Source organism: Daktulosphaira vitifoliae, unplaced genomic scaffold (assembly GCF_025091365.1).
Source record: "Daktulosphaira vitifoliae isolate Bord-2020 unplaced genomic scaffold, ASM2509136v1 Scaffold_3, whole genome shotgun sequence".
NCBI classification, from domain to species: Eukaryota; Metazoa; Arthropoda; class Insecta; order Hemiptera; family Phylloxeridae; genus Daktulosphaira; species Daktulosphaira vitifoliae.
This window is the reverse complement of record NW_026099574.1, coordinates 7,848,992-7,867,589: the sequence shown is the minus strand read 5'-3', so window position 1 is coordinate 7,867,589 and position 18,598 is coordinate 7,848,992. Positions and strand designations below refer to the sequence as shown.

The following is an 18,598-nucleotide window of genomic DNA, read 5'->3' as shown; positions in this document are numbered from 1 at the left end:
GCGGCGGATAATGTTTCCCTGCAGTTTTCTCTCTCCACCGAAAAATCCACCGCCGTCAGTTCAGAGTACACACACGGCAAAGTAATGCCCGTTTACCACGTCGCCGCATTACAACAACAACGGCACATAGACACGTACCGGCGCAGTTGATTTGACATAAATACATTGGAACGAGCGGCTGCGAGTCGATACGTGACCTCACATAAAACGCGCGACATTACGCGACAAATTTCTGATCGAAGATTTTTTTTTTTTTTTACTCTCCACACATTTGGAGGTATTGTGGCACCGCGGCGGGAACGACGCCTTACGGGTGGCACATTTCTCATAATGCTCTTCAAAAACGTCCGAAAAATTCCTAGGAAAATCGCACGGCCAGCCTTTGGGAATGACATTGTTTGAAACACGAACATAAATTGCATTTGACTTTAATTCGCAACAATAGGTGAATTTCGTGACAAAATTCACCGAGGAACTTCACATGTGCCCGTGTACGTTACGGCCACGTACTCGGAGCTGCGTTGCAATGAAAACTATGCGCAGATGACTTTTTTTTTTAAACAAACAATTTGTTCAACGTTGTTTGTTCGGAGTGACAAAAAACAACGTGCACCGTTTCATAGTATTCCGCGCCCTACTAAGATTGCTACGTGGTTACGTAAAGAACAACCCTCCGTTGAGTTTTAAAGGGCTACTGGAGTAATAACTTGCTTGTAAATACTACTCATGAGGGCGTATAAATTGTTTAAAAAATAAATAAAAATGAACGAAAAAGAAGAGTAACAAGTCCTTGGGGTGCAATATTCTTTTTATAAATCGTCTGGTTAACGTTTCCCTAGCAATTGGTGCCGTTTTACACGAGCAATTGTTGCTTTAATTACAAACAAGGAATATCATGGAAAACTGAAGATATTTTTGTTCGAGTTTAAAACGAATAGAGAAACTCTAATTTCAGTCTAGAAAATAGTTTTCTAGACCATTTGAACACAAAAAAAATTGTTCAAGTCTAAAGAATATGGCTTACACCGTAAATTATTGAAATTATTCATCACATTTTTGACGTTCAGGCGAACTGAATAGGCAAAATGATTTCAAAGATAGTGATAAAAAAATAAAATTATGAACAATTTGGAATGCATTTTGCACATTAAACAAGAATATATTACTTCGATTATTAATACTAATTTTCTTTACTATTAAAATATGTATCAAACACTCGAGTCCATAATAAAAACTTACGAGATGACAATACTAACAAAAGAAAAAATATATATAAATATTAAAGGGTAATAAATTTAATGAATAAGTCAATAAGGGAACATTATTTATTGAGGAAAATAAAAAACTATCTTTAAATAAAAATTTGTTATTTAGAAAAAATACAATAAAGATTTTTAATCGAAGTCTTCGTTAAAATGTCGGTTTTTTTTTAACCATTCATAATTTTTAGGACATAATAATCATATGTACTACAACACTATATGATGAAAATATTGAGATTAACACATTATCGAGAAGGCTTTAATTACTCAGTTGTCATATTTAATATTTTAACATTTAAGCTTTTAAACACTTCACCACTTTTCCAAAAGTCAACATTTTATTTATATTATGTTATTTAAACTTCAATCCAAGTATCAATAAAGTACTACTAGCATTTTAGCAAAATAATTGTTTAATTGCTTTTTAACTCATTTAAGAACTGTAAGTTGAATTGCTATAATTTTTACTTGGTGTATAACGTATAATGAGTCACCAGTTTAAGTAATAACGATTCAAGTAATCATAATTGTATAATTAATGATTACAACAAAACATTATTATTTAAAAATCAAATAAACTATTTCAAAATTCCAATAATTTTCACAAATTGTGATAATATTACAAAATTCAATAACTGTCAAAATACGCGCTGGGAGTTATTAAATATATAGAGTTGTCAACCCATTTAATTACATTATTTTTACAATGAATAGCCTCACATAGCCTTAGAAATAAAATTTTTAATTCTATAAACTAAAACTTTGCATAACTCAGTAAGTAGGCCAACAACCACAGTTAGTTTGTTTATCGTTTACCATCCTTAAGGGAATTAAAGATAAAGTTGTAATTGTTTGATTATATTCAACAATGAGGCCTCAGTTAATCACAATAAATCTGACAACGATAACTTACAACATTCTTCAAATTACAACAAACCCAAGAAAACTCAGCAAATTTTATTATAAAAAAGTTTTTTATGATAATATTGAAATTCGTAAAAACTCAGAAACTTGAAAGTGTGACTATACAAGAAAAAATGTTTGCTGCAATATCACATACATAAAAAAAAAAAACACTCATTAAATGTTTCAGTACTATAGTAGATACTGTTTTCAGATAGCGTAAAAAAATATTTTTGATTTTAGTATTGTTACTCGTGTTAAGACCTTAAAAGCCTTTTTACTTAACAACCGAGATGGGTTTTACCGATAGTAATGCTTCTGTCAATACATAAAAAGTAAATGACTAATTCTTAAAGCGGCATATTATACTGTACATTGTCAATTTTTATTATCTTATACTTGACAAATATTTCACCACATAATGAAATAATATCGACTATTATGCAACCATAATTTGATCTATTAAACATATAATAAACATTTTTTTTAGGTGACACTAAAAAATATTAATAGCAGAATTTTAATTGTATTTGTAAAAACTACCGAGTTATAAGAAAAAATAAATTATCAAGATCACTAATTGACTTAAACAAAGCAAATTCTACCAACAAGAACACTTCTTTATTATCTTACACAAATACCCTTGACTTGCCCATAAAAAGCCAATAAAAATAACACACAGTGAATTATACGGTTAGCAGGATGCATGTCAATGTCTCGTGCGGGACTAAAACTCAAACATTAAATTTAAAACGTACCTATGACCTAGTTTATTTGTTAAGCGAGTAAAATCCTATGACGCCGGAAATTTAAATATTTATGTCAATTTGTTAAACTTGCAATTCCAAATGTCATTTAAATTGGATAAATCATTAAAAGCCCCGGTGTGATTCATATTGCAGTACAATATTTTAGTTAAACGAAATCAGGATTAAGTGATGACTTTGAAAACATTAATTTAAGATGTTGACTATACCCTTTAATAATAATACAACTTTTCGAACACGATAACAACTAGTCATATATAAAAATATAACAACTGACTCAACAGAATAGAATACAATTCGAATTTATTTCACTAAAGCTTAACTGATAAATTGACGATTCATCATGACTAAGTAAGAATTTTGAACAGTGAATCCGAGTAAAATTCAAAAAGTAATAGGTATTAATCATATTTAATGAAATTCATAAAGCAATCGTTTAAAAACGTAAGACGGAACATAAAAACTGAAATAAGAATTCTAGGAATATAAACTCGTCGTTATTTACTCCAATATTATATTGTAAAAAAAAAAATATTGATTTTTCTTATTCGAATTTGTTGTTGAGTTTTTAGAAAAAAACCAAGACTTATTTCATAGAAGGAAAAGTTAACAAATGAGTTTAAAACGAAAATAATTTGATCGAACATAATGTACGTGTCATCTTTGGATTTCAATAATGACCGAAACGATCAGGTGGCCGCACTTCTTCAAAGTTCATGTTACCATTAATTACTAACTGTTACACGTAATTAATATTATGATGTGTGTATTGACGTGTGTATAATGTGAAACGGACGAATAGTTCTGGAGGTTTTACGGGTGAGTTACTGGAGAAGAGAGAATGCCGAGACTCGCGCGCGATGTTCTCCGAAGGAACACAGAAGCCAGGTGGTATGGACAGCGCTCCAGTACTGTGTTCTGCACCTGGCAAGGTATTTTATTTATATATATACAAATACATACACATGATGTGTAACTTATTTTAAACGGAAAAACAACACGCTGCTGCCTCTCGTCGCTCTATCTCTATTCCCACAGAGTCCTTGGTATTCGGTGTACTATGCTCTTCCAGGCTCTAATGATTTTGGACACTTCACGCACTACTAACAAGGTCACCAAACTCGGTCTCGCAAGTCTTCTACGGTTAAGATTACTTGTTATTTAATATTATTATTATTATTATTGAAATAAAATAGTAGCGATTAGATTAGACGATTATACGTCATTTCGTTTAATTTGAATAATACTATATAAGAGAAATTAAACGAAGTAATCTAAACATGTGCTTTCAATTTGATAAAGCTCGGTAAAAAATCTCTTCAGGAGGTAATATGTAGTGCGTAGTTAATTTGAATACTGTATTATGTGCACATATATTGAAGCAAACGTATAAAAAACTGGTGATTTCGAATTGAAATCCCTATGATATACAACTAATAAAATACAAAAAAAAAAAAAAATAGAAATATATGATAGCAAATAAGTCCGGAATTAACTGATTATGCATCATTACAAAATCTTTAAAAAAAAAAAACAAGTCTTAAACAATTTTTGGGAAAATATCCTTTAAGTACAACGATAATAATGTAATCCAAGTATTCAAAAGCACAATTTAACAAAAAAGCTATTAAATATAAATGTCGAACTGACAACAAAATACTGCCAGATGATATCTTAAATATATTAACAATAATAATTGAAATTTCAAGATTAAACTATAAATGTAATCTGCGCAGTAATTCAAAATACAATTTTTGAACCTGTAATAACGCGTATACATATATAACCGTAAAATATACTCACATTTTTTTAACAATCATAAAAAAATTAAATATTAAACTAAATGTTTTTTAATTTTTTAAAATTCAAACAAACCTGCTATTATCTAATTCAGCACACAAAACAAACTACTTTTCTTTAATCAACAGACATCCTATTTACCCAAAAACTTTAGGCGTTAAGATAAAAATGCATTTTTGAAATCACGCCTTTACAATTGTAAAATACTCAAATTAAAACAAAAAAAAAGTATAAGGTTATAAATTATTTTTGAAAATTGATATCGACATTAATGAGGGTTTTTTAGATATAATTATCAAAGGTCTTTTGTTTCAAAAACCAAACTAATATGAATAAATTTTAGAAAAATTGTACAAGCCAAACCTTGTGACCATTTCTGGCATTTAAATACAGCTGAAATTTCTCTATACTTTTCCAAAATTTCATGTTTGTTGTATCAAAATGCATAAATAGTACAATTAAACTAAAATATAAATGTTAATTTTATTTTTATTTTTATTTTTCAATGTATAACTTCACCAACATATATTTTTAAACATTCAAAAGTGTTAAACAATATCTGTTATATGTATTTAATTAATTTAAGCTTATTATTCACACACTATTAAAAAAACGCCTAGAAATCCTAATTAAATCGGAAAATAATATGTTTCGTATAGTAAAGCAATGACATGGAAAGGTACTGAGTAAAAAAATAATCAATCTTACATTTTTTTATGGAAAACCTGAGGAATGTACATTCTAATAATCTGGCAAAAAAAATTTATCAAATTTATGTATATAATAAAAATTATATTGAAAACAAAAATATGATTGTGTAAATGTACATGGTTTATAAGAACTGTTTTTTTCTTAAAATCGTAAATTAAAGATTATTTTTAATGGAAACCCAATCTATGTCAGCACCTTGGATATATTTATTTTATCTCAACAAATTAGTCAAAATAATAAAAACTTACAACGATTAATTTTATATTTCCTTCGATTAAATAAACATAAAATTCACAAAACGAAGTATTTGTAATTACAAAATTTAAACACTGAATTTTTATCTTGATTAAGCTTTATCCTGCTTAATATATTATTAAATATGTTCAACAATAAGTTATGTACAAGAACCTATCAAATCTAATTGCCTTTAATGCCAAATTAATTAAATGCTTTAATTGATATTCTTGATGTGTTCAAGTAGAATTCGCACATTAATTAAGTACTAAGACCTTACTACCACAGCGCAAAAATAAGATAAGTAAAAAGAAACTTTTTCTGAATTCGTATCTATAGTAACCAATAACCTTGATTTTATTACATTTTTTTTATCTCGTAAACATACTAATCTCTGTCTGCGTATTACCAAATCTATTCTTCATGGACTATGGTAATCTATTCTTCGTTGTATCATCAATACTTCACAGAACTATCATATAGATAATATGTTTAGTAATGATTTATATTGTATAACAACAACGATGGTAATCAATCCCTCAAATCCCGCTGAGAGGGGACATTATTTTACTATATTATAGTATTACAGGGTCATTTTAACTCCACCAACGTACTACGATTTGATCGTCCAGACAGAGATTCTCTCTCTCCCTCTCTCGTCCTCCAGAAAAACGAGAAAAATATAAATCTTATTGAATTTTTTGCTATTTAGATAAGTTATTATAATCGTACGATAAAATGTAATTTAAACTAAAAATTAATTTTGTGAATATTATTCGTGATACTTATTACCACTAACTATGGTATCAAAACTAGAAAAAATGAAAACATAAAATAAATATTAACATTCATGTATAATGTAATTTTTTTAAAACGTTTAAAATATTTTTGAGCTTCAAGAAATTATATGCTATAACAACCCACATGATAAGTAGATTATTTAAGGTTATTATTAAATATTTTATTAGTACTAGTGGTAAATTTCAGAGTCAAATTACTATATTTTTAACTGAAACTAAAACATCTTTGTCATTTTCTTTAGAATTTCCATAACTAATAGGGAAAATTTAATGATTGTAATTCTATAATCTAATACCATGACGTGTATATGTGGCATTCCAAACATTAATTTTATCAAAATGTTTATTTATGAATAATAATTTATTGCTTTATTGCGTTTTTTTATATAATTATATTAATTAAAGAAAAATTATAGCAATTTAGTGAAATGTATGCATTATTGTACATAATAAAAATACTAGTAAATGAAAAACAATTACCTTACTTATTTTGAAACAAAATGCATCATAACGAGAGCTTTGAAGTGTACAACTTTTATAGTAAATAATTTTGAAACTGACACATTGAAATTTAGAATTTTGTAAAAATTTTGATTAACTAAAAAATTTTGATCTAAAATATTTCAACCTTTATTTATTAAAATTATCCATGGTGCTTATTGATGTTTAATAAACGGTATCCAGAAGAGTATCCATGGAGATCATAAATTCTTTCAACAAAATACTTTACCAAAATATTAATCTAATTGGAAATTTTCACAATTTACAATAATATGTATATATATATAAAATATGTTAACATATTAAAACCTAATAAGACAACATTAAACATTATATGGTTAATGAATTGTATTTAACATCAAAACAGAAAGCTAGCAAAAAAAGTTAAAATTTGAATTAATTTAAACACGATTTATTAACAATGATAATAATAATAATTTATCTGATACTACAAAAGAGATGATAAAATTAAGTGGTAACCGGTAACCATTCACTATACCACGTGATGCTATTATGCCACCTGTATATATTCAAATTTTATAAAATAAAGAAATAATACCAGTTATGCAGCGACGGAATGTCTCCGATATAAGCACAAATCAACTTTACTTAATTATTTTTAAGAAATATAGAGTGAAATTAAACGATGAAGATAATTGTAAATACATTTTACTAGATTAACTTTTCACTTTAAAATAAAATCTAGTAAATATTCTAAGAGCAAAAATGAATTTACAAGTACCCCATTTGTTTATATTTACTTCACTTCACTCTACGAATTAAAAATTAAACATTTATATAATAATAATTATGTATAGGTACCAGAATTATTCTTTGTAACAATCCTTATTATGACTATTTAACTTATAAACTGAATTATCAGACTATTCCAACTAAATTATTTGTATTAAGTTTATATAATCAATATTCATTAAATTTTATTACAGCAAAAAACTCATAACATTTTCTATTTAAAACCTTTTTGATTATAAATTAATTTCGTAATTTTATATATATATAAATGAATCCACTATTTATTATTTGTTGATTTTATTTTAAAAATTTAATTTCATTTATAATGAAGAAGATTTGGAATTCAATCGCTACATTTTAAAATAAATGAATAATATAGGGACATATAATTTAACCCATTTTTATTCTTTCTTTTTGTAACAGTAAGCATGATGAAAAATTTAGATACTGCTATTTTTATGCATGATGTTGCGATTTTATGATTACAATTTTTTCAAAACTTTGTAGGTAACACAATAAAAACAGATTTACCCATCATCACCTTAAATGAAAACCATGATTTTTATAAAAACTCACAAGTTATTTTTCAAAAAAAAATATACTTTCTAATGACATATTATATTTTTTACACATACTAAGATTCTTACGTCAAATATACATATTAATAATTAAAACTTAAGTTTATTTAAAAATTAATTATTATTTACTTGTTTTTGAAATGGATTTTTACGTTAAACATTATCTTGCATCCACATTAGCGATATCGTAAATGAATATTTAATAACTTCATATATTTAATGCCGATAAAATTGGATGTGATTTAAAATCCATCAGTTTCCGTTTATTTTCAATCTCAGTGATACAATTAAACATGATTATGTCGAGAATTTTATATTAAGGTTGGTAGCATTGTTCGTATTATCAACAGTTATCATCTTAATTACTGAAAATAAACTTATTATATATTCAAAATGTTAACAATAATTATTCTCAGAGAAGTTTCTTTTAAGTAAAATCTATTTATTTTAATTTATCTAGAAGTATATGTATATTTTTTGTATTATTTTAAGTAAACTTTTTATTAAGTAAAAATATTTTATTTTGAATAAAACTGTATCATTTGTTTTGAATTTATTATTTTTGATAAATCCAGTACTATTTTTCTTACTTAACAAAAATGTTTCTCTCAGTTAACCAATTAACTGTTCTTATGAAGTATGATCTTAAATTAATAAAGCAGATTTTTTCATGTTACCATAATTACTACATTATTTTTTAGTATCCTTAGCGAAGAAACTGTCGAGAACCAGACTTTAGAATATCTTGTATCACAGCTCCATCAGTATTTCAAACGAGAAGATAATTTTAAAGGTAATCTAAAACAAGTGTACACACTAAATATTATTACTATTACTATTACAAAATAATGAGATATATTTAAAATAAATATTGTATAACTATATTTAGGAAACTCTTAAATCTTACCTAATAAATAAAATTTTAATTATATATCATTAAAATTAAGAAAGATTTTTTGTAAAAATGTTTATATTGTAGTCTAAATGATATTAAGACATTATATAATATAATTTGTTAAAATCTAATGTTAGCTTAAATTGTGTTAACTCTTAAACTACTTATGTAATTATTTCACTTTGAAAAAAATATATTAAATTTAATATATTACTAAAAATAAAATATCTTTATGATTTTTCTAGTTGGATGCACTTTACTTATGCTGATTCAACATTCTGACTTTTTATTAAATCAAACACAGAAATTTGCTGCAATCATACTATGTTATGAATTATACAGAAATGAACCCATTGCAACAAATCCATTAGCACCAGTTTTTATGCATCTTTTGGTAATTTTAAAACATTTTTGTCTTATTTTATAAAATATCATTAATTTTAACATAGAATACTGAAAAACATAAATCTGGCATTACTTATGTAAGCTAAATTATCTTCAAATAACTGCCTTTTTTTTTAATAATTAACTTGATTTTCTATTTTCATTGTATTCAAAACCATTAGATATTTCTCATATTTTAGTTTACATATCCATTAAGATTGTTCCAATAATTAACAATATAAGATAAATATGAAAAAATATTATTGAAATTTTTCATGGTAAACATATAATTTTAAAACCTACTTTATCATCAAAATGATCTTTATATAATCTTTATCTGTTGTCAACTTTTTAATTTTTACTAATAAATTAAATTCTTTTTTACATGCATGTATAACTCATTGTTTTTGTTTTCTATAATTTTTCTTGATATTAGGCTTTATATTAATTATAATATTTTTTTTAGCATAAAAAAGTTAGTAAAAATGAATATATTGGTGATTTGCCAATATTAACAATGCCAGTGAAAACATTTTTGTCAAATTTAATTATATCACAAAACTCTAAAGAATTATTGAAAAAGTCAGCTAAACAAGTATTAACTGCTAGAAATGATCCCAGCAAACCAGTAGTAAATACTACTTCAATTCTTAATACTGTAAAGGAACGTCGAAAAAATCTTCCCCGCACTGCAAAAAGTTCACTGCCAATTATTTTACCTGATCCACAAAAAACTGAGTAATAATAAGTATAGTGATGTTATATTTGTATAAAATGACAACTAGATTTTTTTGTGTTTATTGTAAACTTATTTATTTTTATATATTGAAAATTATGAATGTGTTAAAGCTTTCATGGATTGTCTTGTTGCTTGAGGATATATCCATGTTTGCAGTTGAGTTCTGAATTTTCGGATTAAACAGTATAGTTGCAGCCACCGACTAGCAACCATTACTCTGAAGATGGACTCTGCAATGAGTCCAAAACGTCAGAACTCAACTGCAAACATGGATATATCCTCAAGCACTTCAAGCAATATTGAAAATTATCAGTGAATATTATGAAAAGACCCTTTCACATTTCATGATTATTTAAAATAATTTAATAACCTCCTTAATATCTAATAAAAATATTGTTTAAATTAAAATTATTTTACAAAATAGATAAACATTAAAATTATTTATTGATTTCTTTTCATATAAACATAACAATAATAATTTTTCAAGTATGGAGTGCATGCAATATTTCATATTACACTTAGCATATTTTTTTTATAGAGCAAAAGAAGGACCAAGGCAAGTTTTAGAGATGCTTACTAGTGGTCCCAAGTCATATGTATTTCATAATTTTAAACCAGAAATGATGAGACTTGTGCCTCCCTTATATGTTTGTAAAGAAGAAGTATGTAAATAACTAATTCATTTTTATATGTTATTTCTAAAAATTTCCTTATTATACAGATGGTATGGCTTAATATGAGCAGTCGATCAAACCACCAAATCATGTATGATAAAACCATGTGTGTATCAACTAGTGCTGCTACCGAAGCACGAGAGTTGATGTCTAAAGCTCTGAAAGCTCCTCTTACTTTACAACAACAACAACATCTTCTGGCTGAACTTGGGAATGACCCTAAACTTGTATATTACATAGGACTCACTCCGTGTAAAGTAATAAGGAATTTTTTTTTTTATTACATTTTCAGTATTTATTTCATACGATTTATTTTTCATAGTTACCTGATTTAGTAGAAAATAATCCACTTATTGCTATTGAAGTTTTGTTAAAATTAATGCAATCCCATTATATTACGGAGTATTTCTCAGTATTAGTTAATATGGAAATGTCTTTACATTCAATGGAAGTAGTAAATCGGTACTTAAAAACTAATTTTGTTAATTATTTTATTTTATTTTTATATTTTCTTATTTGTATTAAGACTAACTACTACAGTTGAACTACCCACAGAGTTTGTTCATCTTTACATATCAAACTGTATTGTTGCCTGTGAAACAATAAAAGATCAATATATGCAAAATAGACTAGTTCGCTTAGTTTGTGTTTTTCTACAATCACTTATTAGAAATAAAATAATAAATGTGCAGGTAGAGTAAAAATACTGAAATTAATTTATTTTCAATAAATAAAATAAGAATATAAATTATTCCAAATTGATTTTCTTAAGATAATTAATCAAAATATAGTAGATTTAATAAATTTTACCTTGAATTAAATTTTATATATTTATTTTGTAGGAATTATTCATTGAAGTTCAAGCTTTTTGTATCGATTTTATTCAAATTCGAGAAGCTTCTGCATTATTCCGTTTATTGAAACAACTAGAAACTGGTGATACATGTAGCATTGGCAATATAGCTGCTGCTGCTGGTATAACACCTAGTACAATAGCTGCTGCCAAAGATAAAGATAAAGACAAAGAAAAAGTAGTGCCTAAAGATAAATAATAGTATAATATATTAATCATCTTAAATGACATCAGACAGTAGATCAGATATTCTATGATAATAATTATTATTGATTTATATTATTGGTGAGACTATAATAAATAAATATTTGTTAAATAAACATTGTAGGTAAAATATATTATTGTCTGTAAAAAATATTTAAACTCATACATTTTATAAATGTATAGTATAAAATTAAAAATTATATAATATTTATAAATAAACAATTAAAATTAAAACTAAAACTAAATAAATGCAATATTCACTTTTACAGTATTTATTTATAATTGAAACCCTATTACTAAAAAATATTATTATAACTAAAAAAAAACATAACCCCTTATAAAAGGTTTAATGTTTTTCCAATTACTTGTAATTTCATGTTATTTGTTTATCAATGATTAATCATAGAAAAATTTTAAAAAAATCTCTAGTTTTTATGACTTAAACAATACATTTTAAGTATATTTTTAAATACTAAAAGAACTATACTTTTTTAATTTCAATTTTTAATCTACCTTTTTTGTTTGAATGACTCCAACTTTTTTTTTAATTAATCTCTTTCTAACCTTTAAAATTTGTTTAAAAATTAAATTAATTTTGTTGCTTACATAGGATCTCTTGGTGTTGAAAACACTGTTTTAACTTCAAAAATAGGGTTGAAAATTTAAAATAAAAATGTATAATACAGAACAGTATTTGTATATTAAGAATCCAAAAATCTAATTATTGTAAGTTTGTTTTGATAAGAATTGTTTTTTTTTAGAAACTTGATTATGTTATACCTATTAAATTATGAAAGAATATAATTTCTACGTAATAAGAATTTAAAATCATAATATTTTCTAAATTATTATATTATTTCTTAAATAAAATAGCTTTGTTAATTTAATAGATAGGTACATTTTTTTGTAAAAAAAAAACATTACAAGTAGATAGATATTTTACATTTAGTTATTAATTTTTTTTTTTTATATAAAATTATAAAATTAGCTGTCATAATTTAATTATGATTGCTAATTTTTAACCTGACATAAGCACAAATTTAGTTAAAAACTCGAAGATACTAAAATTTTAGTCTCCTAAGTGACTTGTATAGTACAAAGCCCCTACATCAACCTGATAAAAGTATTTTAATTAAATCATTTTCAATACATAAGAAATATTAGTAAACCTATTTTGCACTATACTAATGCATAACCAATGTTTAGTAAACGTATTAATGAAAATCTTCACAGGTTGTTGGCAAAAATGGTTTAGTTATAGTACTTGAATTAATTTATAAGTATTAGAATATACTTTCGGTTAACAAACATCCATGATATCTTCCAACAAAAAATTATTTTTGAGAAAAATCTTTTAAAACTATTATTTTAGTCTTTAAATTTTTACATTGAGTCTCAAAGACATCCTTAAATAATAGTTTTATGAAAAAAAAAATATGTGTGTCAACTAAACAATAATTTTTATTCATTAAAATGTTTAAAAAGTTAAGTATAGTAGAGGTCTATAAAAATGAAGTTAAGGCAATTTTTAGATTGGTACTGATTAATATCTGACAATGATTAAATCTCTGTTCTGAAACACTTCAATACATATTTAAAATGAAAAAAAATTTAACTTATCCACTAAAAACTACATGATTTAAAACTTTTGATTATTCATAGAAGACAAATCGTTGGAATGTTTTTTTTCTTTCTTTTTTCTAATTGTACAGTACACAAAAAAAAACCTTTCATTTGATTAACTTTTAAATAATACACATAAATTTTTCGTTTCTATTCAAATCACAAATTAGGTTATTTTTACCGAAAACTATATAATTTTGGCTTTTATGCCCAACAACAAGAAATTGAGATTTAAGATAGTTATAAAAAGTTGAAAAGAAAAGAGTTTTATGTGCTAATTAGTCCACTTTTCAGTACTTTAATAAATTATAGGAATTGTTATAAATGATAATAATATATTACCAAATTTTTGTGTTACTCAAAATTTTTGGGAGTGCTAAGCACCACCATATGGGAAACCTATGTAAACTCACAAAACTATAACTTAAGATTGTAATCTAAATTAAGTTTTCTAATATATTACTGTTAAACATGACTTATTAAATTTAAGAATTTATCTATTGATTCTCCTGATGGTAAACACTGACCAAATGCTTCTAACAAGAGTGACTGATTATTCACAGAAGAGGAAAAGTCTTCAAAAGACAGTTTAGCATCATTGTCACGGTCCATTTTTTTTAAAACAATTTCCACTAATTCCTTTACACCTTCATCTGGGTCTTCATCTTGTGGATGCTTAACCAAACAGTTCCTATAAAAAATTATTGTTGACACATTTATAATACTAGTATTATTAGCTACCTCAGTAAATTAAAAATTTCTTCTCGGCTTATAAATCCATCATTGTTCAGATCATAAATGGTAAATGTGTACTTAATTCGTTCTTCTTGAGTACCTCTTAATAATACTGAAAGTCCACTGACCCATTCATCTTCATGTATTACACCATCATTTCTATGATCAAAGAAGCAAAATATTCGATCCGTGAGTATCTCCTCTGTAGATATGCCAAATTCATTTTGCAAGAACTCCCTAAACATAAGCCTGTCGAATCCCTATAAGATAAATAATAGTTAGTTATAACATATTATTACTTTTCTCAAAAGTTTATGCCTGTGTTGGTGCTGAAATTAATACTGATGAACTCATTGCTGCAACCGTTGAAGTAGATTCAGTACTGTAAAAAGTCACCAACTTTTTAAACAGTTTACATAACCCAATAATTTCTTTCCTTTTGCAAAACATAAAATTAGTGAATTTTATCTTAATAATTTTTAACTATAGAAACATATAAATTTATTCAAGTTCAATTAATTTTATAATTACTTGGTAAATCTTGTTTGCTTGCATAAATTTTCCACAAGATTGGGAGGTCCCGACAATTTAACTTTTGACATAGTCTTAGTAGCTTGGGATTGTTCAATCGACTGTTTACGTTTTGAGTTTACCGATTTTATTGTTGGCCATTTCTTAGCTATGTTCAAAAATTGATTCCTAAGGAATTAATAAAACTTTACTGTAGTTAATTAATTAATAATAAGCCATAATTTTAGTTATGTTATTATACAATAATATTCCAAAATTATTAATGTTACATTTTAATATTTTTTAATTTAAATGTGACATTTAAATTTATTAAGTTCTACATTTTAAAATGCTCTTTGGTATCTATTTAAATTTATTTTCCATAATATTATATGATCTTATTTAGAACCGACATCTCTAAAAGTTATAAGGGATGATTCTAGAAAGTAATCAATAACTAATAAATCAAGAAATTTATGTAAGAAAAAAATACCAAAAATGTTCAATATTGTACTTATTCGACCAATAATCGAGTGGTCTATGATAAACCGATCACATTGTGATGTCTTTTTTTAATTATTATTTTATTTAAAATGTTTAATCTATTATTGGTAATATTTACGAACTTAACTTTTTTTTTCAATATTGAGATTGAATAGATTAACCAAAACGTACCAAATATTTATCTACTAAAATTATTAGGTGCATACTTTTAATAAATACAGTGTATCTTCAAATACTTATTTAAAAGTTTGTGATTTGAAGAGATTTTTATTTTATACGTTTCTATAATATAGGGAATTAGTTTTTTACATACAAACATATATGTGATGCGTAAAATACATATTTCAAATTTTACTCTTTAAAATGTAAAGTAAATGTTAAGAAACTTGTATTTTTCATTATTAATAGCTACAAGAAAGTTAAAAATAAGTTTTATTATTTACTTAGTTATACACCAATTTTAAGTTTTTTTTTTAATATACAGTGAAAAAAAATATGTAACATTGTTTTGTTTCGCCTAATAATGACTATAGGTGCTTTTTACACACAATACTTTTCAATTTATAAATTGAAAATTATTTGAAATATTCGATTAAATCAAATAAGTCTAAAAGCCTAGTTAAAAAAAAAATACTAAACAGTTTAAGTAGACTTAAACTTATTTACATGTACTTAATTTTTAATTGAAACTTTAAATGTATGGTTATGATTAAATTTTAATTATAATATGCATTGTAATAGAAATCATTGTTTTGATGATGTGATTCTAGACCAACTGTTCTGATATTTAACTCAGTAAGAATATTAAATTGTTAGGTTAGTAGATATTATCTATTATCTTCTAACCAAAGTTAAAGTAATTGTTATTGATTGCGAGTTGTCCATATTATTGCTATTATTTATGTTGCCGCAGAATTGATGACTTGTTGAAATAAAGCGACTGCATTTTAATAAAAATAATGGAGTTCTTTTGTATAAAGATACTATAAACGTTCATAAATTATTAAAAAATGTATTAAAACACTTATTAGAAAAAATCATACCCGGAGCAATCTAATGCTATTATTGACTTATACCAAACAGCAAAAGAAAGATCTTGTTGGGCTACTACCACTCATACCTACAGTTTTTTAGTACTTCTATTAAACTGTACCAACAGATACTCAGACATAAGTTTTATTGTCAGATTATGTAAATACTACTCTGAATAATTTAATCAGATATAAAAAGTATTACCAATATTATGTTACTCATAACCTAAATCAACAAAAGTTATTGTGATACATATCACAATAAGTTACATAACTTATTCTATTTTTTTAAGTTAAAAATAACAGTTATTATGTTTTTTTTTGTGTTCTTCTCAAGTGAGAGTACTTTATACAAGTTGTTATACATTTTATATTCGTAGTTAAATGTATTAAAATGAAAAAATTTTTTTTCAAATTTTATTCAGTTTAAATTTTATTTTGCCAAAATTATGAATTTTGAACAGAACATCTTCTACCCAACCATCACAAAATATTTCATAATTGGTTTCATTTTTTTTTTTAGATATATAGAAATCAAAATTTTGTAAAGCAGGAATTAATTTTTGGAAAACTATGCACCTCACAGTGTTTAAAATCGAAAAAACCTGATTAAAATTAATACAAGTTAAAATTTAATATTTAAAAACAATAAAAGTGCACTTTTATGTTTTAAAGTCGCTAAATTCAAATTTGATATTTTTTTTGTTATTTTGCTTTTATAGAGAGTTGGAAGGGTTAAATATTTGATATAAACTATAACTTATTTTGACATTTTTGAATTCTTTATTATTCATAGTTGGTATTTGTTACATTCTCCAAAAATATAAATAGTTTAATAGTTTTAAATTATTGTTTAGTTTAGTTTTAACTTTAATTAAACATCATAAGAATGATTAATATCCACTAATGGTGGGTATTAACTAGTTAAAAAGTTAATTTTTTTTTTAATTTATCAACTTAACTAGTAAATTATTTTTCTAATAAACTTTATAGTTTAACTAATTTAATTTCCCGTTGACATAACTTAGTTTTTTTAGTTAATATTAATGACTTGTAGTAACACACACAAGTAGAGTAAAAAATAATAAACTACAAAGTAAAATTATTTTCTCAACTTGAGAGAACGAAAAATATTTGAATAAATTTAACTTTCTATGCTATGTCAATTACATTTATATAATATATATGAAAATCTGTGTTCTCCCCTTATAAGGTATTTTAAAATAAAATAAATACAAAACCCAGAATTTTAATAAAAAATAGTATATATTTGAATACAGTGACTATTTTTACAAATCAGAGGTCAATTTTTTTTTTCAAATTAAAGTATATTACATAAGCTTTAATCTAAGATATATATAAAAGCGTCAGTATTTCCGGAACATTTTCAAAAGTTAATTTTTTATGAAAAAGTTGCCATTTTTAAACCTCCCCTGTAAAGGTCAAATGTTCACACAAATATATTAAATTATAGGTTAATACCTAAGGTATTTACGAAAAAAAAATTATATTGATTTGTTCATTTTTTAAAAAGTTATGGCAGTTTCAAGAAAAAATAATTGAAAAAATGTCGAAAATTACCAATTTTTAACTTTTTTAAGGATTTCCCACGTCTACTGGGAACGAGGGAATTTTTTTCAATTTTTGAGAGTAATGTCTTCGACTAGATACAATTTACAATTTTTTTGTGACGTATTAATTATCAAAATCGGTCCAGTGAGAGCTGAGATTGAGTGGTAACAGACACAAAAAAAAAAAATAATAATAAAACAAAACATATCATAGTAAAATTAATACCTTCTCAGCTTCGCATCGAAGCTAAAAGTTGTGTTCTTAATCTGGTCTTTATTAATAATAATCAACAAAAATCAAATAATGTTTTTTTTATCGACATTTTTTATGTTTTAATAACGACGATACGATTTTTTAAAAAATATTAGCAGCTATGGTTGGTGACTATGTTGCCAACAATTCTAGATTTTATTTAACTTGATAAGTATACGTGATTACAGATACAAATCAGTAAGAATTAAACTTGTGTGAAAAAAATGTATAACTGTAGTAGTAAATCTATGATATACGTTGTCATATAAATATGTTCGTGTAAACATTGTTTTATGTACCCTTCATTAAAAAA

General features: G+C 25.0%; 3 protein-coding genes across 11 annotated transcripts in view; 1 reads left to right on the top strand and 2 right to left on the bottom strand.

Moving 5' to 3' along the window:
- The window catches only part of LOC126903015 (protein spitz-like), a 45,993-nt gene extending 37,448 nt beyond the window's left edge, over positions 1-8,545 (bottom strand). Inside the window, exon 1 of the mRNA XM_050680896.1 lies at positions 8,439-8,545. Coding sequence (XP_050536853.1) covers positions 8,439-8,470 — 32 coding nt within the window. The 5' untranslated portion in view covers positions 8,471-8,545. The remainder of the gene's footprint in view (positions 1-8,438) is intronic.
- Positions 8,546-8,708: 163 nt separating this feature from the next.
- On the top strand, positions 8,709-12,296 carry LOC126903013 (CCR4-NOT transcription complex subunit 11). The gene is made up of 9 exons (XM_050680892.1): positions 8,709-8,946; positions 9,011-9,102; positions 9,450-9,598; positions 10,055-10,326; positions 10,866-10,989; positions 11,049-11,258; positions 11,324-11,463; positions 11,528-11,693; positions 11,844-12,296. Exons 1-9 carry the CDS (start codon positions 8,909-8,911, stop codon positions 12,051-12,053), a joined length of 1,401 nt encoding a protein of 466 aa, XP_050536849.1. The 5' UTR covers positions 8,709-8,908; the 3' UTR covers positions 12,054-12,296.
- A 640-nt stretch (positions 12,297-12,936) lies between these two features.
- LOC126903016 (calaxin) overlaps positions 12,937-18,598 on the bottom strand; it is an 8,006-nt gene continuing 2,344 nt past the window's right edge. For 5 of the 9 annotated variants that reach the window (XM_050680900.1, XM_050680899.1, XM_050680902.1 and 2 more), the window contains 4 exons: positions 14,948-15,115; positions 14,735-14,852; positions 14,423-14,676; positions 12,937-14,372 (listed from right to left, as the gene is read on the bottom strand). In XM_050680900.1, the coding sequence (XP_050536857.1) occupies positions 14,147-14,372; positions 14,423-14,676; positions 14,735-14,852; positions 14,948-15,115 (766 nt within the window). In that variant the 3' untranslated portion in view covers positions 12,937-14,146. Of the gene's footprint in view, positions 14,373-14,422; positions 14,677-14,734; positions 14,853-14,947; positions 15,116-15,636; positions 15,659-16,276; positions 16,299-16,473; positions 16,572-18,258; positions 18,372-18,598 lie in introns of those variants that run through there. The other 4 variants (XM_050680904.1, XM_050680906.1, XM_050680907.1 and 1 more) reach the window with 4 other exon arrangements.